The sequence below is a fragment of the Amblyomma maculatum genome, chromosome 1 (assembly GCF_055883805.1).
Source record: "Amblyomma maculatum isolate TAMU_Amacu chromosome 1, ASM5588380v1, whole genome shotgun sequence".
In the NCBI taxonomy this organism is placed as follows: domain Eukaryota; kingdom Metazoa; phylum Arthropoda; class Arachnida; order Ixodida; family Ixodidae; genus Amblyomma; species Amblyomma maculatum.
In genome coordinates, this window is record NC_139344.1 from 108,140,553 (window position 1) to 108,168,544 (window position 27,992).

Sequence of the window (27,992 nt, forward strand, 5' to 3'; positions counted from 1 at the left end):
GTATGTCCTTCCTGTCGCGGTGGCTGAGTGGTTAGGGCCCTCGAGTGCTAAACCCGAGGGCGCGGATTCGATCTCCCTGCGGCGATCGCGTTTTGATCAACGCAAAATGCAAGGAACCCGTGTAATATCCGATGAGAATGCAAGTTCGGTAACCTAAGCTGGTCGAAAGAAATTATCCTGAGCTTTCTCCTGCAGCGTCTCTTACAGCTCATGTTGGTTTGGAATGTTAAACTTCATAAGCCCGCAAATCCAACCGTGCATTCTTGGTGGGGCTCCTACTTACAAACTGCAAAGATCACAGCTTTGTGCAGGATTGCCACCTTTCTCGGTAAGCCGGCCTTTTCAGGAGTTTGGGTTGTCCTCATTGAAACTTTGCGTCAACAAATACAGCATAATATGCTCCTTCAGTTGCCAATGCCATGGCCGCGGCCTTCGTTTGAGAGCCATAAGGCCCTATTTTGATTGGTTTCCTTTAGCATAGGGAAACAACGAATGCTGCTGAATATGTTCAAACGCCAAAGAAACTCCATCGCGGATGGTGCGTTAAGCAGCTTCCACGGAAAGTCATGTGGCAGGACGACAATGCTTGCCTTCGCTTTGCTCGCTCAACAGATGAGGAATTGGGGCTGGAAATTATTCGTCATTCGCCGTACAGCGCTGCTCCGGTTCCTTCGGACTTCCGCCTGCTCGGATATTAGAACCGTATAATGCGAGGTCAAAGACTGAACGCGTATGAGGCGATCGTTGCATGAGTGCGTCTCCTAGGCTGGAACGGAAATCAATCGGTGAGATGTTCAAGCTTTCCGACCTGATATTGTAAATGTGTCCGGTGAAATGCGGCTTTATGGGGAAATGAAAACTGGTGCGAAATAGAACGTGATGTAGTTTCGTCTTCAGGAATGCAGTGCACGGATGTGTAAAAAAAATGTTTGCCTGTTACTTTCGGTATGACCCTTGCAATGAAACGCGTAATAGGCTTGCGGACCGTTTCGAGGGTGATTTGTTTGAAATTTCAGAGTAACGCGGGACAGTCTTTTCGAAGCATGCGGTGCTAGGCCATGTGCAGTTTAGCGTTTGTAGAAGTTAGTTTAAGAGTTTCGATAGGGTTCTTCTGTGAACTGCCAAAAACGGCACGTTTGTAGCACTCGCTTGAAGTCGATTGCTTATGTCACTGACTGCTCTCAAATAGACAGATGCACTTGGTTGTATCCTGGCTCTGTCTAGTATTCAACCGAGGGACAAAATCTATTCAGCTAAAACAGATCTGAATGGTATCATCACAGTGATGTTCGCCAATAGTTGGTTTTTGTTGCATTTAGCACACTCGAATTGAATTACAGTTGTAGCATAGTAGTAGCTAGAGCATGTTTTCTCACCCTGCTCTCTATCCCATACTGCCTGCACAGAAAGGTCATCCTGAGCACCCAAGAGCACGCCTTTGATTCCTCGAACCCACCACCTGTGTGCCTTCCTGCCTGCACGTGCCTTGGCCCCAGTCTCACATGGCCAGGATAGAAGCTTGCCCTGCCAGCACTGCTGTGTGTTTGTGTGCACAATACCGTTTACACTGTATAAGGTGTTAAGTCGTCCATAGCTAACACTCTGCTGTCTTTGAGGGATAACATTAGGAAAAACATGAAGACACTGTGCGAAGGAAGCTAGGTTAGCATGCGCGAGCATATCCCGGCGCATGGTATGTAAGGTGTGCGGATTTGTCTTCGCTAGAGCTATGACTGAGGCAAGTGCGCTAGTCAGAGCATATATGGGTGGGTGTTTTTCTTGTTGCATAGTGTGCATTGCAATACTAAATGTTAAATTCTCATAAATTTACATCATGAGAACGGAAATAAAATTCGCGCATCGTTTGAATTTTTTTGTACAAAGCTGTGGTAGTTAATATTACATTTTGTAAAAATACCTTCCATGTCGCTATACATTTTTTTATTAATGAAAGGTAAGGTTATGACGGGTACCTGGTCTCATTTTTGGTAATCAATGTTTTTGTTTTCTTAGCAGAAACAATATTTCCTTTTCAACATTACAGCTAGATAAATCGGCGAAGTTACGTTCGGTGTATTTTTTATGCATGACTTATTTCAGTATCAAGAAAAAAAAAGGACGCAAAAAATGAGACTTCCATTCAAGTGCTCTGGTTAAAGGATGACCTCTAGCAGATATAAGAACAGAAATACAAATGTGAAAATGTCTTGATTATGAGAGTGTAAGCCATGGACGCATGCTTTTGAATGCTGGCAAGATTTATTTATGCATATACGCTTTATTGTGTGCACTTCCTAGTTTGTAGGTTTGTTTTTATCGCCTGCACTACTGTAGCCTCGTAGTTTAGACGCTAGCTTCGTTTCTAGCCGTAGATTCTGAAGGAATTCTGGTAAGCAACACAACATCCGTTAAGTAGGGACGTGATGCCTGTCACGCTATATTTTTGTCTATAAAGTTCTCACTTTAGTCAATGGCAGCATAGGTTATAAGACCATTCGCTGGTGATAAGTGTACTGAATCCTCTGATGAAGCTTTCCTTGGCAGTTTGATGCCGTGGATCAACACATACGTTAGTAGGGGAGGTTCGCTTAGCCAGTCATCTGGTTTTATTCATATCTTCTTTCTTACTGACTTACAGTCAGCAACGAAGTCATCATGACTGTAACACGCTGGGACCAGAACTTTACATTGTCATGTGCTCTAAAAGAATAGCGGTGAAAGCTTAGGTTGAGCCATGCTCTTTAGTGACAGGAGGCAAGAGAGACCACTCTTTTTTTCAGCGTCTAAGTGAAAGTTGGAGAGCGGGAAATCTTTATTTATATAAATTTTCTTTTGTAGTTAATTATTGTTGATGCATGTCTTTTTGTTGTTGTTTACACCATCGAACGTTTTACACGCACTGCATGCAACAGTGTCATTGGAGCAACATATTTTTGTTATAGCTGCACCGACTGACCTGATGGGCTTTAAATTCTATCAAACGGGTGAGGAAAGCAACTACAAGGGGGGGGGGGGCTGTATACAGGACTAACCAGATGATGGCTAATTCATTTTAAACCAGCCAAAAGACGAGACACAGAATCGAAGCGAACAAGCCGAGGCTGGACTAACAACCGAATATTTATTGAAGGAAAGAAGACAATGGAGGACTCGCACTGAGATGGCCTTAATCCTTTTGGGTGTAACCCTCAACGGTCTCCCATTTAACAGGTCTAAGCTGTGCCATATGAATGTATATTTACCCAGAGGCCTTAAATGTTACCTACTTGTTGTTGAATTGTGCCAAATGCCACGCAGTGAAACGGGACGGTTAACGCATGCGGTTGTGCTCAGACAGCAACTTTTCTAGTACATGGCACCGCTCTGGCATGCTGCAAGAGCTGTGCCATGCTCTACGCCAAGTCGCATGCCTGAACGAACAACTTGGTGTTCCCCTCCCTCTCTGTAGTGTAGTAGGGAAAGATATAGAGCTCTGGTGTTCGTATGCCCTGTTGTTAGTTGATTAATAAAGCCTTTCTGCAATGTGGCTCGCTTGTAACCTGCTATGTTCTGTTTTTAAACATGATTTAAATTTTGTTTGTTGGTACTGACTAACTATCTATCACACTCAGTGCAAAATAGCGCTGATATTTTCTTGATGTCATGCCTTGCATGCGTTCACTTTCTAGTGATGGCTTAACACCGTAGTACTGCGCCTAGATGTGTGTTGTGCCATGCTTTGCCTGTGTCTTCTGTCGCGACACTCTGCACGAACCCGAAGTTGTTTAAAAAGAAAGAAAGTGACATTTGTTTTCATCATCTGGTCCAGTGATTTCTCTGGCGCTCGCTTTACTTAAAAGAAATATAATTAATTAAACTAATGCTAAGTTTTACCGTCAAGGGCATAAATTTCCGACGAGAGCCTCCTTACTAAGCGCTATTTTATATTGGCTTAGGCAGTGTTCATGCGATGTCGATGCTCAGTGTAGTTCCGGCGCCGATCAGCTTCAAGCATGGCAGCGAAAGTAGCAACGCTTTCTTTGCGACGACGTCTTGTTTTCCGCTGTTGGGCTTGGCGGCGGCCTAAATTTCTTCGTGTGTCGCAGCTCCACCAGAAATACAACTGGCATGCACTTCACATCGATATTAACGCGATAACGTTAAAGACCCAGTTTTGCAAAAAAAAAAAAAATTCGGTTTCGGTGTTGGTGTCGCGGTTGTGCGAAAAATCGAGGGCATGTCTTCTAGCAGGCGGTAGTTGGCAGCTTACATGCTGGCCGTGCACTGACCGGTCGTCGGGCTGTGTGACATCGCTAGACAACATGACGGCCGCGGTGGCAGGCGTTTCCAACTCGGGCTTTCCTTTAGAGATGGTAGGGTGGGATGTAGAAATTGAACTCACCGTGATGCTTGGATCTTGTGTAACACATACTACCCCTAGGCCATGCAGGTACGTTCGTACGACTTAGTTAAAGCGGGGCTTCTGTTAACTATGTCGGATGGTAGATCACATAATTGTATATAAAATTTAGCGGTTTATTGTAATTTATTCTATAAACGGTGACTTTTAAACTTGAATACGAGTAGCTCCCTATAGCGGCAGGGAAATCCTGATGCCATGAGGTGCTGAGTCTAGAGATGAAAATTTAATCTGACAATTATAGGCCTTGGGGCATAAAATTTTTTCTTTCATTCTATCCCATTCGCATCACTCGTCGCGTCGACTGAGATATCCCAACACGAACGACGGAGCAAAAGAAAAAAACGTCGCAAAAACTACGTTGAAAAGAATCGGAATAGAACACCTGTGCTATAAATTGAACCTGGCGTTAGACTATGGATGGATCACTATTCACGCCCTCTAATTTTTTACGTCACAGTCTGGCGCCATTGATTTGAACTTGATATAATCGGAGGACCGGGAGCTATAGGGACTTAACCGCAAGGCGTTGAGGAAGGCAAAAGACGGCGGGAGTTAAGAGCAAACTGAAGATTCATTTTACATATTTACAAAACATAAACGTGCAAGCACGTGAAAAGGACCGAGGTGGCTCTTAATGAACTGAGAGCACAGGCGAGACACACAGAAGTAGCCCTCGTAGGATGCCTAAATCACCGTTCAGTCCCACTGTGAAACCCGCAGTTCCCCAAACGTCCAATAGGCGCTGAGCCGCTTCTTTTGGCTCCGCCCATGACTTCTTTGGCTCCGCCCAATTGTTCTACCAGCACCACACGCACAAACGCGCACACACACACACACTTCATCGCACTTGTACAGGGAATACGGTATACCACTGCACAACAGCCAGGCCGTCCCCGTTGTTCTGTCTGAAGCGGCGATGTCCCATCTGGTTTCAGCCATCTTCAATGGCGCCGGTCAGGCGATGGTGCACACATCCTTAGCAGCACAATCCTGGTTTTAATGGCCATTGAGCGGCACGTGCAGCAGCATCTTTGAGTCAACAGTAGCCATCTCCCACTGCTGGGTCACAACACGACGACGTGCCGCGGCTCCTGGTTCGCCCCGGGCCGTGGTCCATTGTTCAGAGGAGGGGTGCCGAAGATCAGGAGACGCCCATTCCGGTTGCCGACAAAAGCGCTTGAGTTCAATTAGCCTGTCGGGAAGATAAGGATCCGTGCTCCTTTGTACTGACGTCCCCCTTCAACACGCCTCTGCCCACTGTCGCAAGGAAAAACCACATCCGGCCTTCCAGCGGCGCTCTCCGAATGTGCGGACCCTCCGGGACGATTTAGGGCCCCGGGCATAACAGCTCGACCACCGCCGAGGAGATGCTACGAAGTGGTTGCATCCGATGGGTGCACCACGAATGTGCGTCGCTCTCCGAGTCCAAGGGGCAAAGTCGTCAGCCAGGGTACTCTGCATAGCTTGTCATGGCCCTCAACTTGGAGCGTTAGTGGTCAAATCTGCACCGAGCCCTCACAGCCAGCCTCTGAGATATGCCAGGCGCTAAGTCTTAGCAACATTGCTGCACACACAATTACAAAACAAAACAAAAAATAGAGATTTGAAAACGGCTACCCAGCCGTCGCTACGAAAGCACATGGGCATGGCGAACCTGGTTTGTGCGCTGAATTTGGATTTTCACATTGTGTTCTTCTTGATTTTTTTTGGGCTATTTGGCTTTCAATTCTCAAAAAGAAAGAAAATCGCTCGAAGTCTACACAAGAGAGGAAACAATGCAGCTTAATCCATGCACAAAAAAAAAAAAAAAAAAAAAAACTAAACAACCGCAGCACAAAACCATTCGCTTTTCAACTTCCCCATTTCCGCTCAAACCTCCGGCAGCGCGTCAACTTAGGCGCTGGGTGCCTATGACCCCTATCGATGGAGGGCGGTCAGTCGGTTCAACGCAATCCGTGCCGGATTCCTAAACATAATTGTTCGGCCTACTGATCAGCTCGACTTGCGCTCCACCCTTCGTTCTCGCGCTGCTGTATACCTGCCGATCCTTTCGTTTTCGCCGATAGCGTTCTCCCTCCGTAGGCGCTTCGGAAGAATACTGTGAACACTTACTCTTTCGGCAATGCTCCACATTAAAGCGATTCGCGCGCCCCAAGCCATCCTCAAGTCCGAGCACTTCTGCGCTACGCTTCTCCGCCAGTGCGAACTGTACACGCGCTCTGCCAACACCTCCTAAAATTGTTCCAGGCCTGCGCGTCACGTGCCTCGACGTCAGCTACGTCACCACTGCCCGTCCCAGGCGACGCGCCGCTTCCAACTCTCCCCTGCTTGTTGGCGCTTGCTGCGTAGCCGCGCTCAGGCTTTCCATGAAGCTACGTGTGGTTGGTGCGCAAGTGACGTGTAGATGTAGCACATTATCGTTGAGATGTAGGAAGAGTTAAAAAAAATAGAAAAGAATGAGAACGTTTGACAAATAGCATGTCGTGACGTTCGCTCCAGTTAAATAAATGCAAAATGCTTAAAAGCTTTACAAATGGGGACAAAATTTATTTGCGGCACAAATGATGAAACACAATAAACAGCCAACAATTGCTTTCATTATCACTTTTTGGTGACAGTCTTTAATTTGCGTGCTTTTGCATCAGCTTTTGCAGCAGCAGTGGCAGTATCGTTCCTGTCTTTACAATAATTGTTCAGGATTATATTTGTAGCACATTTTGCTGCCATGTTATATACAAGTTCTGGCTCATGGCCGTTTTCACATGTGCACAGTTCTTCGAACTCTGGCAGGCTTTTAATCACAAGGTGCTTCACAATGTCCCTGTGATTAGACATCTGCAAGAAGTTCGTGGCATTTTCGGGCTGCAGCAATTTTTTTACAACAACTTCGGCGTGCATAACGATAGTAACAACACACGCACTGGGAAATTTTAAGCCCCCTCGACTGAGGTTCGCTGTTAGTGAGTACATATCCGTGTCTCTCTCGTCATCTCTCTCAACAACAAGCTTTTCCTTGCAGGTGTCGCACTTCAAAACTTTCAAGACAGAGTGCGCGCAAAAGCCTGCAACATAGCCAAACACAGCAACACGTGAACTCAACTTGTCTAAGTCTTCAGACTCTACGGTAATGTCGAAAGACGCTTTATGTGGGGCACTTTGTGAAGAAGCAGTGTCTAGCAGATCATCATCGCTTAATGCCGGAAGGGTGCTCTGCAGTCGCAGCCTGCCTTCACATTCATAAAGTTGTCGGATGCTAATGTGATAGTGGCCTCCTGCCATTTGCCTGTACTGACCGAACCTGTGTTCGAGACCATCTGTCTGCACCTTTCCGAGAAGTACGTACTTGAAAACCAAGTTCAACAGTACAGTACTTTGTGAACTCCAGCAAAGCGTAGGCTGAATGCCTCCAAGCAGTGAGAGTTTCTCTTGTGAGTGTACCATTGTCATGCTTATAAAACTCCCACACGTCCAACCAAGTCACTAAGGCACCCAAGAAGGTCAGCTTAGGGTCATCTGTCCTTGATGAAGCTGGCTGCTCGTAAACATCCCGATGGTGATACCCTTTGTGCGGTGTTTTAACATTTACAATTTTCCACCATCTAACGATTACTCTAACAAAATTTGCAGTCTGCTTAGCATGTTGAAATGCTAGCAAGTCACTGTGGGCATCTAATGCTTCAGCCACAAATTCATTAAATACCTGTAAAGCGAGCTTGACATTCTGTCTCTCTAAGTTGCTGGGGTTCAGTGCTTTTGAGGAGAGGTGGTAGCTGTATTTTAGGAGCTGCGAAGCTTCAAGCTTATGAAGCTCACGTAGTTCCTTGAAAGAAGCCCACTGTATGGCATCATGATGCACTGTGTTATTTGAAAGGTCAAACAGTGGGAAATAAAGGTTAGTTCCAGGATTTTTTTTATTTAACCAGTTGTTTCTAATGCACTTGAGCAAATGCACGGCATCTACAACATAAAATAAAGGCCGTGATGCGTCAGCCGGATTCGGATAAGCTATTTTCAGCTTGGGGGGACTTGAAAACATACTAAGGGCTTTCCTGTTGATCGAATTGTTATCCGACACAACAGCTAGCACTCTGAATCCAAGTTTTTCAAGCCCGAGGATGACTTCCTTCAGCACTTTGTGCAGAGACTCGGCATTCAGCGTTCGCACAGGAAGAATGTGTACAACTTCTCGAAAAGAGCTGAGCATGCTTTGCAACATAAACACATGCGCGGATGTAGCGGCCACATTGGAGTTTGCCGCTGCTCCACTGATATTGCCACCTTTATAATCAAAAAATGGTTGGATATGGATTTCATCTACCATCAGAACAATATTTTTTTCATATTGCTTCAGTTGTTTGGATCTGTGGGCGATGTACTTCAGAAAATTACCATTCCCAGATTCATTTTGCGGTGACAACTGAAATGAAGAGCAGACATTTCTTATTGTACTCGGATGTGGCAAGACAAGAACACAAGATGACCTAAGGAACTTGTATGCGTGAGGGGATATGGTGTGCAAAATACAAGCAAGCACCATAATCTCTGATGAATATTGGATGCGTTCCTTTACAAGCAATGTCACCTGTTCTTTCAAAAATCTAATCATATCCCTTTTGCTGTCTGTGATGTGTTCCTCAATTTTTTTCCAGAAGAGCACAAACAATATCTGGAAGGCCATCAGAAGGACACTCGTCGCTCTCAATGCATTGCATTCGATTCAATATTTCCAGGAGAACATTGACATCCATGACCTTATTTGGCACCAAGTAATTTCCAAAACGCTTCAAACTTTTGCCCAAGAAACACACGCTTAACTCCATATCAACGGAGATGGTCACGGATGACTGCAAAACAGGTGCACTCTCGTTCACTATGTTCAAAAACAGCGCACAGTTAGGGCGATGAATGACTGCCCACACATCAGGTACACACACTGTCTTCAATCGTTCTTTCAGTTCAGGAAGCGAGAAAAAACTACGCTTAATTTCTTCACTGTGGTAGGAAGCTGCGGATTCAGAAATCGCACGAGCAAGGTCTGATGCTTCTCGGCGTGTTCGTTTGCTATCTGGTGATATTCTGGAAGAGCAGGCGTCTTGCTTTGACAAGTAGGATGGGCATCCCGGAAAGAGAGCAGGCACTGATCCTTTTCGAAGCCGGGGTACTTTCAATGAAACCTCGAGCACTCGCCCGGTCCTGGGATCCGTGTACGAAGTTTTCCGTTCAAGACATGACTCCTCGAAGTGCAGTGCGCATACCTGCATGCAAACAAAAGCGAAGGCATACTGATAATATGCGACTGCTAGAGCGAAATACCTGCTATATACTGTTCTCGTTCGATAAAAGGAATAATCGAATTGCGCTTCAAACGTAGTCTAGAAGCACAGTGTAACAAACAAATCTCTTACCTTGTTATTCTCTGTAGGAATAAAATCTTTCCTCGGTATCGCCCGCAGCCACTTCGTGCGTTGCACTTCGTCCTTCGGGAAGGAAAACACTTGGGCTTTTACCCCCGTTCGGTAATTGCTTGAACATGCCGGTACACAACACTTGTTCGGCATGTCAAAACCAGCATATGCCGCAAAACATGGGCGCACAGCAACCAAATAGGGCAAGAAAACACACGCAGAACAGCAGCCCACTCGCACACGGCACAAAGTAAATATGGCGCGCGGCTGACTGGGGCGCCGGGACGCCGGGGCAACACCTCCTAAACTTGTTCCAGGCCTGCGCGTCACGTGCCTCGACGTCAGCTACGTCACCACTGCCCGTCCCAGGCGACGCGCCGCTTCCAACTCTCCCCTGCTTGTTGGCGCTTGCTGCGTAGCCGCGCTCAGGCTTTCCATGAAGCTACGCGTGGTTGGTGCGCAAGTGACGTGTAGATGTAGCACATTATCGTTGAGATGTAGGAAGAGTTAAAAAAAATAGAAAAGAATGAGAACGTTTGACAAATAGCATGTCGTGACGTTCGCTCCAGTTAAATAAATGCAAAATGCTTAAAAGCTTTACAAATGGGGACAAATTGTCAAATAGCATGTCGTGACGTTCGCTCCAGTTAAATAAATGCAAAATGCTTAAAAGCTTTACAAATGGGGACAAAATTTATTTGCGGCACAAATGATGAAGCACAATAAACAGCCAACAATTGCTTTCATTATCACTTTTTGGTGACAGTCTTTAATTTGCGTGCTTTTGCATCAGCTTTTGCAGCAGCAGTGGCAGTATCGTTCCTGTCTTTACAATAATTGTTCAGGATTATATTTGTAGCACATTTTGCTGCCATGTTAATTACAAGTTCTGGCTCATGGCCGTTTTCACATGTGCACAGTTCTTCGAACTCTGGCAGGCTTTTAATCACAAGGTGCTTCACAATGTCCCTGTGATTAGACATCTGCAAGAAGTTCGTGGCATTTTCGGGCTGCAGCAATTTTTTTACAACAACTTCGGCGTGCATAACGATGGTAACAACACACGCACTGGGAAATTTTAAGCCCCCTCGACTGAGGTTCGCTGTTAGTGAGTACATATCCGTGTGTCTCTCTCGTCATCTCTCTCAACAACAAGCTTTTCCTTGCAGGTGTCGCACTTCAAAACTTTCAAGACAGAGTGCGCGCAAAAGCCTGCAACATAGCCAAACACAGCAACACGTGAACTCAACTTGTCTAAGTCTTCAGACTCTACGTTAATGTCGAAAGACGCTTTATGTGGGGCACTTTGTGAAGAAGCAGTGTCTAGCAGATCATCGCTTAATGCCGGAAGGGTGCTCTGCAGTCGCAGCCTGCCTTCACATTCATAAAGTTGTCGGATGCTAATGTGATAGTGGCCTCCTGCCATTTGCCTGTACTGACCGAACCTGTGTTCGAGACCATCTGTCTGCACCTTTCCGAGAAGTACGTACTTGTAACCAAGTTCAACAGTACAGTACTTTGTGAACTCCAGCAAAGCGTAGGCTGAATGCCTCCAAGCAGTAAGAGTTTCTCTTGTGAGTGTACTATTGTCATGCTTATAAAACTCCCACACGTCCAACCAAGTCACTAAGGCACCCAAGAAGGTCAGCTTAGGGTCATCTGTCCTTGATGAAGCTGGCTGCTCGTAAACATCTCGATGGTGATACCCTTTGTGCGGTGTTTTAACATTTACAATTTTCCACCATCTAACGATTACTCTAACAAAATTTGCAGTCTGCTTAGCATGTTGAAATGCTGGCAAGTCACTGTGGGCATCTAATGCTTCAGCCACAAATTCATTAAATACCTGTAAAGCGAGCTTGACATTCTGTCTCTCTAAGTTGCTGGGGTTCAGTGCTTTTGAGGAGAGGTGGTAGCTGTATTTTAGGAGCTGCGAAGCTTCAAGCTTATGAAGCTCACGTAGTTCCTTGAAAGAAGCCCACTGTATGGCATCATGATGCACTGTGTTATTTGAAAGGTCAAACAGTGGGAAATAAAGGTTAGTTCCAGGATTTTTTTTATTTAACCAGTTGTTTCTAATGCACTTGAGCAAATGCACGGCATCTACAACATAAAATAAAGGCCGTGATGCGTCAGCCGGATTCGGATAAGCTGTTTTCAGCTTGGGGGGACTTGAAAACATACTAAGGGCTTTCCTGTTGATCGAATTGTTATCCGACACAACAGCTAGCACTCTGAATCCAAGTTTTTCAAGCCCGAGGATGACTTCCTTAAGCACTTTGTGCAGAGACTCGGCATTCAGCGTTCGCACAGGAAGAATGTGTACAACTTCTCGAAAAGAGCTGAGCATGCTTTGCAACATAAACACATGCGCGGATGTAGCGGCCACATTGGAGTTTGCCGCTGCTCCACTGATATTGCCACCTTTATAATCAAAAAATGGTTGGATATGGATTTCATCTACCATCAGAACAATATCTTTTTCATATTGCTTCAGTTGTTTGGATCTGTGGGCGATGTACTTCAGAAAATTACCATTCCCAGATTCATTTTGCGGTGACAACTGAAATGAAGAGCAGACATTTCTTATTGTACTCGGATGTGGCAAGACAAGGACACAAGATGACCTAAGGAACTTGTATGCGTGAGGGGATATGGTGTGCAAAATACAAGCAAGCACCATAATCTCTGATGAATATTGGATGCGTTCCTTTACAAGCAATGTCACCTGTTCTTTCAAAAATCTAATCATATCCCTTTTGCTGTCTGTGATGTGTTCCTCAATTTTTTCCAGAAGAGCACAAACAATATCTGGAAGGCCATCAGAAGGACACTCGTCGCTCTCAATGCATTGCATTCGATTCAATATTTCCAGGAGAACATTGACATCCATGACCTTATTTGGCACCAAGTAATTTCCAAAACGCTTCAAACTTTTGCCCAAGAAACACACGCTTAACTCCATATCAACGGAGATGGTCACGGATGACTGCAAAACAGGTGCACTCTCGTTCACTATGTTCAAAAACAGCGCACAGTTAGGGCGATGAATGACTGCCCACACATCAGGTACACACACTGTCTTCAATCGTTCTTTCAGTTCAGGAAGCGAGAAAAAACTACGCTTAATTTCTTCACTGTGGTAGGAAGCTGCGGATTCAGAAATCGCACGAGCAAGGTCTGATGCTTCTCGGCGTGTTCGTTTGCTATCTGGTGATATTCTGGAAGGGCAGGCGTCTTGCTTTGACAAGTAGGAGGGGCATCCCGGAAAGAGAGCAGGCACTGATCCTTTTCGAAGCCGGGGTACTTTCAATGAAACCTCGAGCACTCGCCCGGTCCTGGGATCCGTGTACGAAGTTTTCCGTTCAAGACATGACTCCTCGAAGTGCAGTGCGCATACCTGCATGCAAACAAAAGCGAAGGCATACTGATAATATGCGACTGCTAGAGCGAAATACCTGCTATATACTGTTCTCGTTCGATAAAAGGAATAATCGAATTGCGCTTCAAACGTAGTCTAGAAGCACAGTGTAACAAACAAATCTCTTACCTTGTTATTCTCTGTAGGAATAAAATCCTTCCTCGGTATCGCCCGCAGCCACTTCGTGCGTTGCACTTCGTCCTTCGGGAAGGAAAACACTTGGGCTTTTTCCCCTGTTCGGTAATTGCTTGAACATGCCGGTACACAACACTTGTTCGGCATGTCAAAACCAGCATATGCCGCAAAACATGGGCGCACAGCAACCAAATAGGGCAAGAAAACACACGCAGAACAGCAGCCCACTCGCACACGGCACAAAGTAAATATGGCGCGCGGCTGACTGGTGCGCCGGGACGCCGGGGACGCAGGGAGTAGGCCGGCAGGAAGTGACGTCACGTCGGAGCGCGCAGGCCTTGAAAGCTGTCTAGGAGGTGTTGCGCCGGGGACGCAGGGAGTAGGCCGGCAGGAAGTGACGTCACGTCGGAGCGCGCAGGCCTTGAAAGCTGTCTAGGAGGTGTTGGCTCTGCCCGCTAGCTCGTCATCCTGGCACAGCGGTGCGCCTTCGCTGTTGACACAATGCGCTCTTTCGCTAACCTGTACTTCATTGTTCCCTAATTGAGTACTGACAGATTGCTCATTCTGGGCCTCTTCGCATTCCGTCCCACTTTCATCATGTGAGCTGCTAATTCCTTCTGCGCCCGCGCCGCCTGCCTGAGCCGTTATGGTGACTACCCCGCCTTTGATTGCACCTACACATTCTTTGTCGCAAAGGTCGTCACTTAGCGCGGCCCCAACTCCCAAGTTAACGGTAGTTTCCCTCAGCAGCTCAGCACGCGCATCTTGAGCTACGAATGCCTCTGCACATGACGCTACACTGCCCGTCGCATCACAGGTTATCGCAGGGTCAGCACTTCTATTCGGGTCGGCAGTGTGGTCTGCTAACCCGTTGACCACTGCCTCTCCTGTTTCAACTACGGCATCATTGCCGACACTCGATCTTTCCAGTTCGCGGTCTCCCTCTCCCGTTCTCTGGCTTTCCTCGACATACTCCGCAATGCGCTCTCCTCTCTCCGAACGCACCAATCGTACCGTGTCGGTCGCCGTTTTCTCTGCTGTGATAGTTACTCGATTTACCCTCGCGTCGCGGGATACAAGGTCAACACAGTTTCCGCCAGCGCATCTCGCGGCCTGGCTCTGGGTGCCTCCCTGTCAGGTTTCATTTCGCCGGTGGCCCGGTCCTGGTCGCACCCACTGTGCTCTTCCGCCCCCGTCTGCTCCGCTACAGCGGTAATCAAACTCTGCTCTTCTGCAGTAGCTTCTCGGTTTACCATCGCGGAATCTATCCCAGAATCACTGCTCTGCAGTACAAAGGTCAACACAGTTTCCGCCGGCGCATCTCGCGGCCTGGCTCTGGGTGCCACTCTGTCAGGTTCAGTTTCGCCGATGGCCTGATCCTGATTGTACCCACTGTGCTCTTCCTCCCCCGTATGCTCCGTTGCTGCGACAACGCCCCTATGCTCTGCCGCATTATTTACGCGGTCTACCTTCGCGAGGTCTAGCAAAGAATTCGCGCGCGGCGGTACAAGGGTCAACACAGTTTGCGCCGGCGCCTCTCGCGACCTGACGCTGGATGCCTTTCTGCCAGATTAGATTTCACTGGTAGCTCGATACTGATCACACCCACTGTGCTTTTCCGCCCTCGTCTGTTCCGCTGCGGCGACATTGTCTCTGTTTCGCTGACTCACTTCTACCGCTATCTCACGAGCCTTGGCACGAGTCAGCGCCAGAACAGACCGTTCCCCGAAACTAGCTTCTTGTAGCTTCTGCTCTGAGTGATTTGAAAAAAGGTATGGGAACTGTTCCGGCAGATTTCGCGACACCGCTGCTTCCGTGCTCAAAGAACCAAAAGGGCCTTCAATCTCAACACGTGTGATTGGCAAGCACGTGCTTTGTTCTTGCGCCACCTGCCTAATCCCGGCACATTCCCCTGTAAAATCTTCGGGTTTTACATATGCGGGGTGAACGACGTCTATGGTGGCTGCCGAGTCTCTCAGTACGCGGCAGAGTCTACCATTAACGTTCAGGTCTCGCAGGTATGGCTCCAACAAACGCAGGCTATCATCAGTAGTCTCTACTAATGAGAAAACAACCTTCGGGTTACTGCAAGCACTCGCGAAGTGACCCGGCTCGTTACATCGGTAGCACCTTGGCGGTTTTCTGGATTCAAAGACCTTATTCTTTCCTTTGTTGACTGTCGCCTTAGAAGAATTTTCTAACTCCTCCTTCCTGCGGTACTCCCCACTCGATATTTCGCCTTTGGGTTTGCCGTAATGTTCCCTCAGACTTTCCATAGACTTAGGGCTTGGACGGGCTCTATCCCTCGCGGTCTGGCGTCTACATAGAACGAAACTCTTCTGCCAACTCTGCCGCGCATGCTAGGGTTTTCTAGCTCGGCCTATCCTGTACCCACGTTCGTATTTCTTCTCCCAGGAAGTTATAAAACTGTTCTAGGCAGATTACTTCGACTACTTTGTCATGCGTCCCGAACGCACCCTCTCCTTTCAGCCACTCAGTAAGGTCGGCCTTCATGTTATAGGCAAAATCTGGGAAATATTCGATAGGCCGCTTTTGAGTCTCTCTGAAACGGCGGCGAAAGGCGTCCGGGGACAGGCGGTACTTCTTCTACAGTGCTGCTTTTGCTTCAGTGTAGTCGTCTGCTTCTTCTTTCTTTAGTCGAGCTAGTACTTGGGCCGCTTCACACGGTAGCGTTCGCAATTTCATTTCTGAGAGCACGATGCAGATGGAATGCCTAATGACTCGCACGTACGTTCAAAATTAACCAGAAAGAGTTCTATGTCCTCACCGAGCTTGTACAGTTGTAGGAGATCCTTCATCCTGGCATTTTGTGTCCCATGTACTCTTAGGAGTCGGGTGTCTCGCGCCCATTAGACTCGGCTAACTGTAGGGTGAGCCGCTTGCTCTCCAGTTTATGCTGGCGCTCCCTTTCACGCTCCTCAAGAGCTTTTCTTTCGCGTTCTTCTTCCCTTTCTCTATCCAGCCTCTCCTTCTTTCTTTCTTAAGCGCTTCCTGATTGTCTTCCCACCATTCCTTTAATTCCTCTGCAACTGCTCCGCTTTCCTCAATTGCCTGTACTATGAGCGGTTTCCTATGAATCGATCCCCAATCCTCTGCATATCAAAACCAGGTTCGCTTTGCGCAGCTTTTTCCAGTCCATGACTACTCCGAAGTGACGGCTATACACTCTACTCTAGTGGTTAAAGAAGGTCACTAAGCAACTACAACCACCAGTAATTACCTAAGCTTCACAATCTCGACATGTGTTGTAAAACCTGGCAAATCTCAAGAGAAAGACCGTGCACTCACCCAACTGGAGCCACGACACTGCGCAGACGACCACACCGCTGCCATCAAGATGATATAATCGAAGGACTGGGTGCTATAAGGACTTCACCGCAAGGCGTTGAGGAAGGTAGAAGACGGCAGGAGTTGTTAGGAGAAGAGCAAACTGAAGATTTGTTTTACATACTTACAAAACATAAACGTGCAAGCACGTGAAAGGGAGCGAGGTAGCTCTTAATGAACTGAGAGCACAGGCGAGACACACAGAAGCAGCCCTCGTAGGCTGCTTAAATCATCTTTCAGTCCCACTGTGGAACCCGCAGTTTTCCAAGCGTCCAATAGACGCTGAGCCGCTTCTTTTGGCTCCGCCCAACTGTTCCACCAGCACCTCACGCACAAACGCGCACACATGCACACACCTCCTCGCACTTGTACAGGAAATACGGTATACCACTGCACAACAGCCAGGCCGTCCCCGTTGTTTTCTCTGAAGCGGCGATGTCCCATCTGGTTTCAGCCATCTTCAATAGCCCTGTATACATGGACTCGACAGAGTCGGGTCGAGTAAGCCTGTCGAGTAAAAAACCAGTTGTCGGGTTCATGTGTACGCAGTCGGGTCGAGTAAAATAGCCGCGGAGCGGGTCGCGTTAACTCGCTTGCAGGGGGTAGGTTAACTCGCTTGACCCGCTTGTCTAAAAGCATGTAGACGCTGTCGAGTCAGAAAGTCGAGTTATGGCGAACTCTGGGATTAAAAAGCAACCGGAACGGCGAGGAGCGTCAGCGAAGTTGAAGGCTTTTTAGCCCTCATCAACGATAATAAATAATAATCGAAGCTCTCGATACTAAAAGGCAACGGAATCAATTACGAGTAAGAAACTTGCACAATAACTTCAAATCTCGACGCTACGCGCCGCTGCGATACTTACTCGCTAGAAAGCGAGTTCATGTAGACACCAATCGGGTCGAGTAATGGTGACCTCGCTTACTCGACGCTTACCCGACCCGGTGCTGTCGAGTCCATGTATACAGGGCTAATGGCGCCAGTCAGGCGATGGTGCACACATCCTCAGCAGCACAATCCTGGTTTTAATGGCCATCGAGCGGCACGAGCAGCAGCATCTTTGAGTCAACAGTAGCCATCTCCCACTGCTGGGTCACAACACGACGACGTGCCGCGGCTCCTGGTTCGCCCCGGGCCGTGGTCCATTGTTCAGAGGAGAGGTGCCGAAGACAAAAGACGCCCGTTCCGGTTGCCGACAAAAGCGCTTGACTTCAATTAACCTGTCGGGAAGATAAGGATCCGTGCTCCTTTGTACTGACGTCCCCCCTCAACACGCCTCGGCCCGCTGTCGCAAGGAAATACCACATCCGGCCTAACAACGGCGCTCTCCGAATGTGCGGACCCTCCGGGATGATTTAGGGCCCCGGGCATAACAAGCTTCACTTCTTTGGCCCTTGAGTTTTGCTGTGGTTTCAATAGTACCTATATATGCTACCAAAGTAACCAGGGAAACTGTAGATGAGCATGAATGGCCATTCTCCTTCATTACGCTAGTAAAGTGCGACAACTACTGCTACTGACATCGATTTTTTCCCACTCTTTCCCGCGCCCCGTCCGGACAAAGCTCTACTGCAGCCGATGCACTGTGAGCCGACTGTGCTCAGATGTGCCTAATGGTGTCAGATCCACCCGAAAGCAGGAGGCGAGCGATGTACGGGAGAGATCACAGGACTCTTCTATACAGCGCTTATAAAGGTTTAGTCAGATACAGGTCAAAGGCTCCGCTACAACCCTAGGAACTCCTGCCAGTGGCGTCGACCTATTCTGAGTACATCGCGATCGATCAGACTCTTTTGTCATGCTAACAGTTGCAAGGCAATCCACCGCGACGGCATAACATAATTCGACGACATTCGTTGGACAGCCTACACTGAGGGGCCTTTGCGTTCTTGAGCTGTATCTGACTTTATTGCCCAGAATTTTGCGTGAACCGGAAGCTACGAAGCTGTATGATCTGGGACCAAATAATGCACCTTTGCCTAAGTGCTATGGTCGCACTGTAGCAGATCTTACTAGCTGGCGTCCAGTTTTCACTTTCGGCCAAGCAAGCTGCAGCAAAGGCTCAAATATGGCTATTGTTGCACAGTTTGGGCTGCAATAAATAAAAGAGACAAACGGTGTACTTTGGTTCAGTGCTTTAGTTTGTCCTTTTCTTTTTTGTCAGCGTGCACGAAGTGCCAGCTTATTCAGGCGCTTAGGTAAGAGCGTGCAATCAATTATGTAACGTTGAGCATGTTTTTTTTTAAGCCGTTCTCGGCCCCAACTCCACTTGACGATGCTCCTTCCCTGAGAGAAACTTTCTAGACGCGCGGATTTCCAATAAGCAAGCTCTGCATGAGATATTTATGTTCTTTTTTCCAGCTTTAAACCGATCGTCTAGTCAAGATCTCTGAGACCGAAGCAGGGGAGGTGCACTACGTCTTCGGAACATCGAAATGATTTCAACCGAGGACGAGCTACAGAGCCAGTGAAGCCCAATATGGGCAATGTCTGCGTGACTTCTTCGGAGCAGACACATCTACAAATGATCTTTCGCTACATAATACAGAAGTTTTTAGATGTTGTAAACGTTCTAACGACACACAGGGTTTGCGTGTTTCGCGTAATCCTATAGCGGCGTTGATTTGCTTGGAATAAGCAAAAAGCGCCTGGAAGAGACGCGGATACGATCCTGGCCCTTATTTTCAGCCACTTACTTTGAAGTCGTATTGACTGTCAACCGGATTATTCTATTCGATATTTTCCAGAGAAAGCGCCTGAAATGCGAACACAAAGCAACCGTAACGACAAATTATTGTGAAAATGAACAATCTGCCTTTTACACTCATATTCAGGCCGTGTGTGATTCCTGAACTGAGGGGCAAGTAAATGATGTGGAATAGAAAGCAGGTGCCGTGGAGCACTGAAGCTGTGTTTAATGCCAACTTTGTTCTTTTGAGAGTGAACGGGTACAGTGGATGAACATGGCCACGGAGCCGGGAACTAGGATTGGAGAAAATGGAAAGCTGGGTTTCGCGTTCCAACCGTCGCTGTTGTCAGTGGTAGAGTTACGAAGGTGTACCGGAGCTTAGTTTGTTATCCTGGGCCCGTCGTAGTATCAGAGAAAAGTAGACATCACCTTTGACTGTGACAGATTTAGCTGTTGTAGCCCGACTTGATGTAGCTCGGATTCCGTCAGAACAGTAAACATTTTCTTGAAATCTCACTGACGATGCTTATGAAAGTCTGCATTTCACTATAAATTACAAAAGTTGGCAAAAGCATTTTGTCAGAAGGCATTGAAATAACAAACGTGTAAAGTTTAACTTTCCGAGGTATAGGCTCAGCTATAGTAGGACAGGAGTTAAAAAAAAAAAAAAAACAGTTGCTAAATATGGGCCATTGTACACGGCGTACACGTGTACACTACGAGTATTACTCCGCTGAAAGTAAAACAAAACATGGTTTCGAAATTTGACTATACCAATGCCAGAGGCATTGAAATTTTCTAGCTGGTAATCTGGTCTGATGCTTAGTGTTTTAAAGTAACCAGAAACGCTTTGCCAGCGAACTACCTTCTTTTGCGGATGAAGTGTGCGTGCCAGTTACTGCAGACTTGGGTTGTCTCCGACCACAGCTGCTTGCGTGTCCGTTTGCATTGATGTATGCAATGTACGGGAATATATATGTCACCTCTTCTGCACGATAGCGCAAACGCGTGACTCGACATTGCAACTTCTCTGGAAGCCGGGCTCGGTGTAGCCATTGCTTCTGAAAGGTTAAAACTTCAAATTACGTTAAAATCCCAAAGATCCCAACCTTGACACCGCTTTTTTGTCCCCATTTCGACAGGCGTTAGTGAGAATCTGCACGGTAGCCTTGAGAATATAGGAGTGGAAGCGTTATAACTTTTCAGGCGGTAGTGCTTTGTCCCGAACTTAGCCGAATGCGATATCTATAAGAGCATTTCTTGACAACAATGTTTCCACATAATTTAGCGAAGCCCGAGGTCTCTTAGTTATCCAGCGCAGCGTCGTCTGTTCACATCGCTATCACTTATATATTTATGCTTCTGCCCCTACTGAAGTTCACTGGACCAAAGATCATTTATTCACTGAGTATTTCAGTAGTTTGGCGCTATGTAATTTCAGCTGTGTTGTTGCATTGATTCTTGTAAGCGAGCTACAGTTTGGGCTCCTTTCTTTTTACTATTTTGCGTGCTGGCACCAACCACTGCCTCGCTACCCACTTGGTGCTGGCAGTAATGCTCTTACATGAGAATCGTTTACTTTTTGTCGTGCCTTAAGCTGACGATCCCATATCAACAATGGTCGCTTGGTGAGGTTTGTTGACAGCGGCGGTGACGTCATGTCGAGAGGTAAGCAAACCTTGCAAAATGCCAGAGAAGTCTGAAGTCGCTGCTCCGTTGATACCAATGGTTGCGCGCCCCTAAGATTCATTCATTCATTCATTCATTCATTCATTCATTCATTCATTCATTCATTCATTCATTCATTCATTCATTCATTCATTCATTCATTCATTCATCCAATCAATCAATCAATCAATCAATCAATCAATCAATCAATCAATCAATCAATCAATCAATCAATCAATCAATCAATCAATCAATCAATCAATCAATCAATTCTAAGAATATCATACAGAAAGGGATATACTGGTCAATTTCGGCATGCAGTTCTTGTTTAGCCACAAGTAGTCACAAGGAACCACGCAAGTTAGATTGCAGCGACAGTCATGCACGTGGAGCAGGCTCGTTGCACGCGTGGCAGCTGCTTGCTGCAGTGAGGTTTTCTGAATCACACGGGGAGTCTCAGACTGGAAGTGATGTGGGCAGTTTGCCACAATGAGCTTCCCAGGTTTGCGCAAGCACAAGATGAGCGACAGTCTCTTTTAATGTGACGCCATAATGTAAAGGCGTTTATACTAGTACTGCCAGCATAATTATGCACTTGCTCACACTATACAGTGAAAGTGATGTGAGGTGGAGGTGATATAGATTGTATGGCAAAATCCGCACAGGGCAGCATCAAAATGCACAGTACACTTGGTGTGACTGATCTCTTTTAAGTGAGGCATACTGTGGATAGTTATCATTCTTGGCTGCACATTTGAGCAGCATCGCGCAGTCGGATGACCTGGCTTGATTACTAGAGAATAGAACCTCAGGCTGCTTTTATGAAACGCAAGTGGGTTTTATGACAGGATCGGGGTACATTTGTTGTCAGCTGATATTGTTACCTAGCTGGCTATTCCGATCGGTCGCTGCTGCTTTGTCGACTAGTCTCTCAGTGCGCTCACTTAGTAATTTCTCTGTGGGTGCAGTCCTCTGAAGCATGACAGCCATTTTGTTGTTTACACTATGATGGTCAAAGAACAACTGGCAACTTCGTACGGTCGTTTTTTTCTTCCTGCAGCTTTTGAACCTGCGCAGCACTACACAGTGGTCAGAGATGTTGTTCCTCAGCGTTAGCTTCAATGCGGTTAAGTCCAATAGAAGTACGGATTAATGTGCACAGGCAATCTGCACAGTATGCTACATCATGTAGTACGCTTTCGTAACAAACTGTTTGGCGTCTCTCTGAGGCTCTCCTCATGAATTGGTTGTAGATATTATTGTTTGCCTGTTTTAAGAAAGAATGGAGGCATGCTCTTCTAGCAGGCATTGTCACAATAGGCCCCCAAGCGCCGAGGACAAGGCGTGATCCAAATGGACTAAATGCCTTTAGGGAAAACTCAAGACTACTGTTCATTATGCCGTCCATTATGAGTGCAATAATTTTATTAAATCTGCAGCTATACTTATCGTTTTAATTCTTGGGCGAAAAAATCCCAAAAGCCAAAACCTCATTGTGATATTGCACAAGAAACGTTAATGCAGCAATTCTTTGGTAACATGGATTCAATTGCGAGAGCTATCAAACATACAGATACAGCCTCCTCTTCGCTTGGTAAAGACATTATGTGCATTTTTATGAGTTCATTCTATCTTCATGGTATCGATATATTACCACATCAGTAAACCGTAACAAAAGCAGATGGAGCAAGGCGTGGTGCAAAAACTTCTATTTTAAAAGCACCGCGGAAGGCCGGTGGCAATGACCAGCATCGCTGCGTGCTATGTTTAGAAGATTTCTGGAAAGCGAGATGAAGATTCGTTGCGTAATCGAATGAGGTTAAAAACTGATCTCAGCGTTATGTTTGCTTCGTAATTAACCCTCTACTGGACTTCGTTGGATTTGCTGGTTATCTATACTTAGCATCGCCCGCCTATTCAATCCCTCTTTAAACACCTCGTTCGTATTGATTGGTCTAGGTTGTTTAAATGCCTTGCTTTTCGACTTAAGGCCACCGATATAAAATTAAAATCCATCCTCGGTGGTAGCGTTTCGATGGAGGCGAAACGTAAGACGCCTATGTACTCTATGATGTCAGTGCACATTAGAAGCCCAAACAAAGAAGCCCAGACAGTCGAACTTAACCCGGAACCCTCCACTACGACGTCTCTCCAAGAGCCGATGTCGTTTTGATGTCTCAAACCCTATAAATTCTTGAGTGCAGACAGAGTACTTTTGTCCGCCTCTTACGCCTGGCAGACTACCTTAGTTATTACGAGCCATGAAATGGCATACACATGCATGACACGTGCTGGATACACTAACACATGGAAGAAGCAGAGCGTTCGCAGGATACGGGTAAGTTTAGTGTCCCCGAAGGACGCCAAAACGCCCGACGCGCGAAAAGCAGAAGCGCAATTCCTTCGAGGTCCAGGAGCATTGGTCATGATGGGGCGCGTGTTACGGCCCAGTTTCAATGCATCCTTGCGCATGCTACGTGTTGTACATAAAACAATTGCATATGTATATATGTATATATGCATATGAATTATATCCCCGATATTGTCGGATATGGCGGACACCGCGGAGTTCTTCCTGCTATAATTAAAATGTTGTTTACGTCAGTGTTGTATAATGCAACGCACTGCTTCATCCAATGCACGGAGAAAGGCGTGGTCATATCTATCAAGTTTTTGCGGCAGTAGAAAGCAACAGTTCTCAGCAAAAACAGGAGCTGATAATATTCCATTCATGTCCCAATAGAAATCTTAGTATGTGCTGTGCGCGTCTTTTAACAATAAGCACAAGTCCATCTCGTTGATCAAAGCAAAGTAAAGAGAGCGTATATAAGCCCAGATGAGAAACCGTGCACCACTTTAAAGGCGTGCTAGCAGCGTGGAAATTACCTTCTATACCGAAGTGAGCAGGCAGTGACAGCTATGCCATGTCATGGTTTGCCATGATCCATAATCTATCATTAAAATCGTATCAACACGCAAACTGCACAATTGCTGCAGAAAAACTGCAAGAATTGTCTGTGCAATTTCGCTCCAAAGGTGATTCAAATGTAAAAGGAGAAATAGACCTGTAATATGCTAGTTACTGAAAAAAAAAAAAAGATGCCCGTGTCAGGGCGACTGAACTGCAATTCGCTGTAATACCAGGCTGTAACCCACTTCGCACTAGTATTCGTATGTGGGCGTGCCGGGAGTGGTATGCAGTACCTGCGTTTAGACGTGTGCTAAAAATATTAACGAAATAAATTTAGCTTCCTATGCCACTTCTGGGTTTATTAGCTATTGTATTTACTTTACAACGCCCAATCCTACATACTTCGGTGCACATCAGCAAGAAAACTTGCATGTACTCGCACCCAGCAAATTTATATGGGTGTTTTGAACTGAACTCAATATTTGTTTAAAAAAAAAAAAAAAGAACTTGTCCCGACTGTCTGCTATCAATTCACGAGAAGGTCACTTAGTTTACCATAGTAAACGTTGGAACAAATATTTTCATTCATATTTCATGTTTCGAAGGGCACAGCCTAATATAACATTTGCGCAAAACCACAAGAACTTTTGCGCATACACCGGACAATGGGAGTGAAGCGCATAAATGCTTGCTTACTTGTTGAACTGTGCATTTGTAAAGTGTGTTGTTTTTGTATAGGGAGCATTTACACTGAAACTATATCTTTCATTGTGCACTGAAATATTTTTAAACGCCATAAAAGCGTTCACCTTTTCAGCATTGCTAGTATACAAATAATCAGCCATTTTGGTTTCCTCATTTTTCGGTGTGGTTGCATGCGACATAGATTTAAGAGTGAAGTTGCTGGTTTCACGGTAGATTTCCTGACATGAAAAGGCAGAGAAATGTTCCTTGACTTCATTTTATACCCGCGTTAAGTTAACGTATACAAAAAGTTATTTGCTGAACACGAAAGCTTTTCTGATTACTTTTGATCATTTTTAAACTTGAAGGAAGAACAAAAGTAATGGCCCTGACGACCAAAGTCTGCTATGAAGGTATTCATTTATCATCGCCACTCCTGCTGCATTATAACACGGCAATCAGGCTCTTTTATTTCAGATCGAATGAGCATTTGCATACATCTCATAGCAGTTGCACCATTTGTACAAATGTCATATACGTTTGATGTGTGAGCGTGCATTAGGTGTCGGAGAATTAGCGGGATGTGAACTTAATGAAGAGTAGAGATCGAACTTTTGTGCGCAATGATTGCTTATAAGAGTGCACACTCGGAGCCTGAAATGTAGGGGAAAAAGTAGAAGCCAGCATCTAAAGGCGAGCGTTTCCTTCTTGAGCAAAGTTACGTTGCAAGTTCTTAGAAAAGTTTTAAACCAGCAACTTTGCTCGCAAACCACAACAAAAAGACAGAACAAGACTATACAGAAGTGTTCACAAAAATATTTAGTGCCTCGCAGTACGAAGTACCTAAGCACGGGCCTCACTTCCTTTCTTCGAGGGACAGTGGCCCATGTCACAAGAACACAAGCTAAAGTCAGACGGCGGCAATATATGAGGCCTGCCAGAAATAACGATTAGAAGCAACGTACCCAAGGAGTGATCATATTTTGCCAAGTTGACATATAAAAAAAGCTGGCGTGCTTCAATCTAGTTCAAAGCAGATCAAGTGCTCTCGGTTGCTTGGTGCATCTATGCGGAATTTGGCTGCGTTTTTTTTTTTAAATATTGTAAACCAAATTTTACGTTTCGTTTGATCGTTTGAATTGATAAACAGATTCTGTCAATGAGTTCAAAGCGCAGTGTAATAAGGTTCACAGCTATTGACCTAACTGCGACGTTGAACTGAGAATCTTTCGAATCGGCTGTTTCGCGAGGCGCCGAGTCTGCTGTCGGTGGTATATGCCTGGCATTCTTTTTCGCTACTCTGTGTGAAATGATTCGAATTCATGTGCTCCAATATCAGTCTTTATTCGCATGTTTTATTGTGTTTGCTTTGTTTGTGTACTCTTATTCTGAGGCACTACTCAAGAATTTTGTTTCATCTTATCACTGGAATAAAAAGACCTATATGCACATGAGTCAGCCCCTGATTGTCTTCTCATTGTTGATTTCTGACACTGGAGCGTCACAGGATAGTTTAGATCCAACCCACAGAGCGTATCTATTAAACAAAGAACTACTGATGTCGTTGTGGAGCTCTGGGTGACTTATATAGCACAAGTTGCTTGATGACAGCAATATGTGGCAGCAGGTTGGAGTGATAACAAATGACCTGGGTTGACATCTGAATGAAATCGTAACACTATAGTAGCCCATGGTGGAGGTAAGGGAATATTCGATAACTTTCTGACAGGACTCGCCATGCTACCGTATAATGCAATTCGCGACGGCCGAAACTATAGTGTGGACACTCGTGATAGCCAACTGCATATCAGGAAGCACTGACCGACCTTCTGCATGGGACAAAATCGCGAATACAGCCTTAGACGCGCAAGACATAACAGGTAAGTACATTCAATCAGCTGTGTTCTTGATGCGAAGCTTTGCGCATAGGTCACTGCTTCATTGTCGCTGGTAACGTAGTGTATTTCGGCTAAACACAGAACGAACTGCAGGACTCTTGGTGCAGCTAGGGAATTCTTAAGGCTCGTGACGTTGATTTTAGTTCTAACATTCACATGTTCCCCCGGCTTCAGGATATGTAAACCTCAACACAAAACGAGAGATCAATAAATATATTTCGAATCTGCGCCGGAGATTAAAATTATAATATGCCGTTCAACCTGAAAACATGTTGGTTCTCAGCGCGCTACGGCATACAAACAATTGAACAAACGTAAAACAGACAGGACGAAGAGCGCGAACTCACAACTGTTTAATGAAAATGCAACACTTGTTTTCTATACATTTTTTTACGCATTATTTGTCATGGTATTATCGCAAATGCACATGTCGCCGCACCTCTATCCGTTCTTGATAAGGTCAGTTTCGGCTTTCGTCAATGCGATGGAAGTGCCACTAACACACTTCTCTGCATCTGCCTCGAAAATTGCATATGCCTCTCTAATCTTGCTTTCATTCCTCTCGCCAGCATGGCTGAATATGCTTGTTCCAGCAAAGTGCGGATGACACCCGTGGCGAGCGCAATGCGTCTCCAGGTTTCCTTGGTGCGAAATCAGCCCACAATTTGTGAAATGTTCAATTATTCTTTTGTTAGTACATCTTACGGATTGTAGAATATAATGTTTGCTATAAGATACTGGGATCTGGTACATTGTCCAAGTGTCGCATTTTATGTGCCGCTTTGTGTGGGAGATATTGCATTTGCATTTGCGTTTCTTTTCTTTTTCTTTTCATCTGTGTTTACTCTCGCGCACATAGCTATCAATTTCTGTGGTGCCGCGAATACAACAGGACTTTCATACCTCGCGCAAATCTTTTTAAATCTATGTGATACTTTATGTATACATCGTAAAGGAATGGGACGCTGCTTCTCTTTATTCTGCATTGCGATCTTGCCTCTAGGTATTGTTTTTTGTGCTTTTTGTGGGCTGCGTAGCCAGGTTCCCTGGGTGTGAAATTGTGGCCTGATTTTGCACCCAGGGAACCTGGCTACGCATTGCGCTCGGCACGGGCGTCATCCGGACTTCGATAGAACAAGCATAATCGGGTATGCAGGCGATATGATTGAAAGGGAGATTAGAGAGGCATGTACAATTTTCGAGGCAGATACAGAGATGTATGTTAGTGGCGCTTTCATCACATTGACGAAAGCCTAAATTGACTTTATAAAGAACGGATAGAGGTGCAGCGACCTTAGCATTATATGTGATAACACCATCACAAGGAATGCGTAAAAATGTATAAAAAAACAAGTGTTGCATTTTCATTAAACAGTTGTGAGTTCGCGCTCTTCGCCCTGTCTGTTTTACGTTTGATGAATTGTCATTGTGTC

The 27,992-nt window shown here is 45.9% G+C and overlaps 1 protein-coding gene and 2 pseudogenes across 4 annotated transcripts in view; 1 reads left to right on the forward strand and 2 right to left on the reverse strand.

Annotated features, from left to right (window-relative positions):
• LOC146203464 (stomatin-like) overlaps positions 1-20,215 on the forward strand; it is a 71,383-nt gene extending 51,168 nt beyond the window's left edge. Inside the window, exon 9 of one of the 2 annotated variants that reach the window (XM_084588784.1) lies at positions 19,071-20,215. In XM_084588784.1, coding sequence (XP_084444910.1) covers positions 19,071-19,102 — 32 coding nt within the window. In that variant the 3' untranslated portion in view covers positions 19,103-20,215. Of the gene's footprint in view, positions 1-1,406; positions 3,527-19,070 lie in introns of those variants that run through there. The other variant, XM_084588785.1, reaches the window with a different exon arrangement.
• On the reverse strand, positions 8,687-10,076 carry LOC146203465 (uncharacterized; annotated as a pseudogene). Its single transcript, XR_014703878.1, has 2 exons — positions 9,808-10,076; positions 8,687-9,657 (listed from the first exon to the last, which is right to left on the reverse strand). The product of XR_014703878.1 is annotated as an uncharacterized LOC146203465 (transcript).
• On the reverse strand, positions 12,218-13,718 carry LOC146203466 (uncharacterized; annotated as a pseudogene). Its single transcript, XR_014703877.1, has 2 exons — positions 13,358-13,718; positions 12,218-13,207 (listed from the first exon to the last, which is right to left on the reverse strand). The product of XR_014703877.1 is annotated as an uncharacterized LOC146203466 (transcript).
• Positions 20,216-27,992: the final 7,777 nt, after the last annotated feature.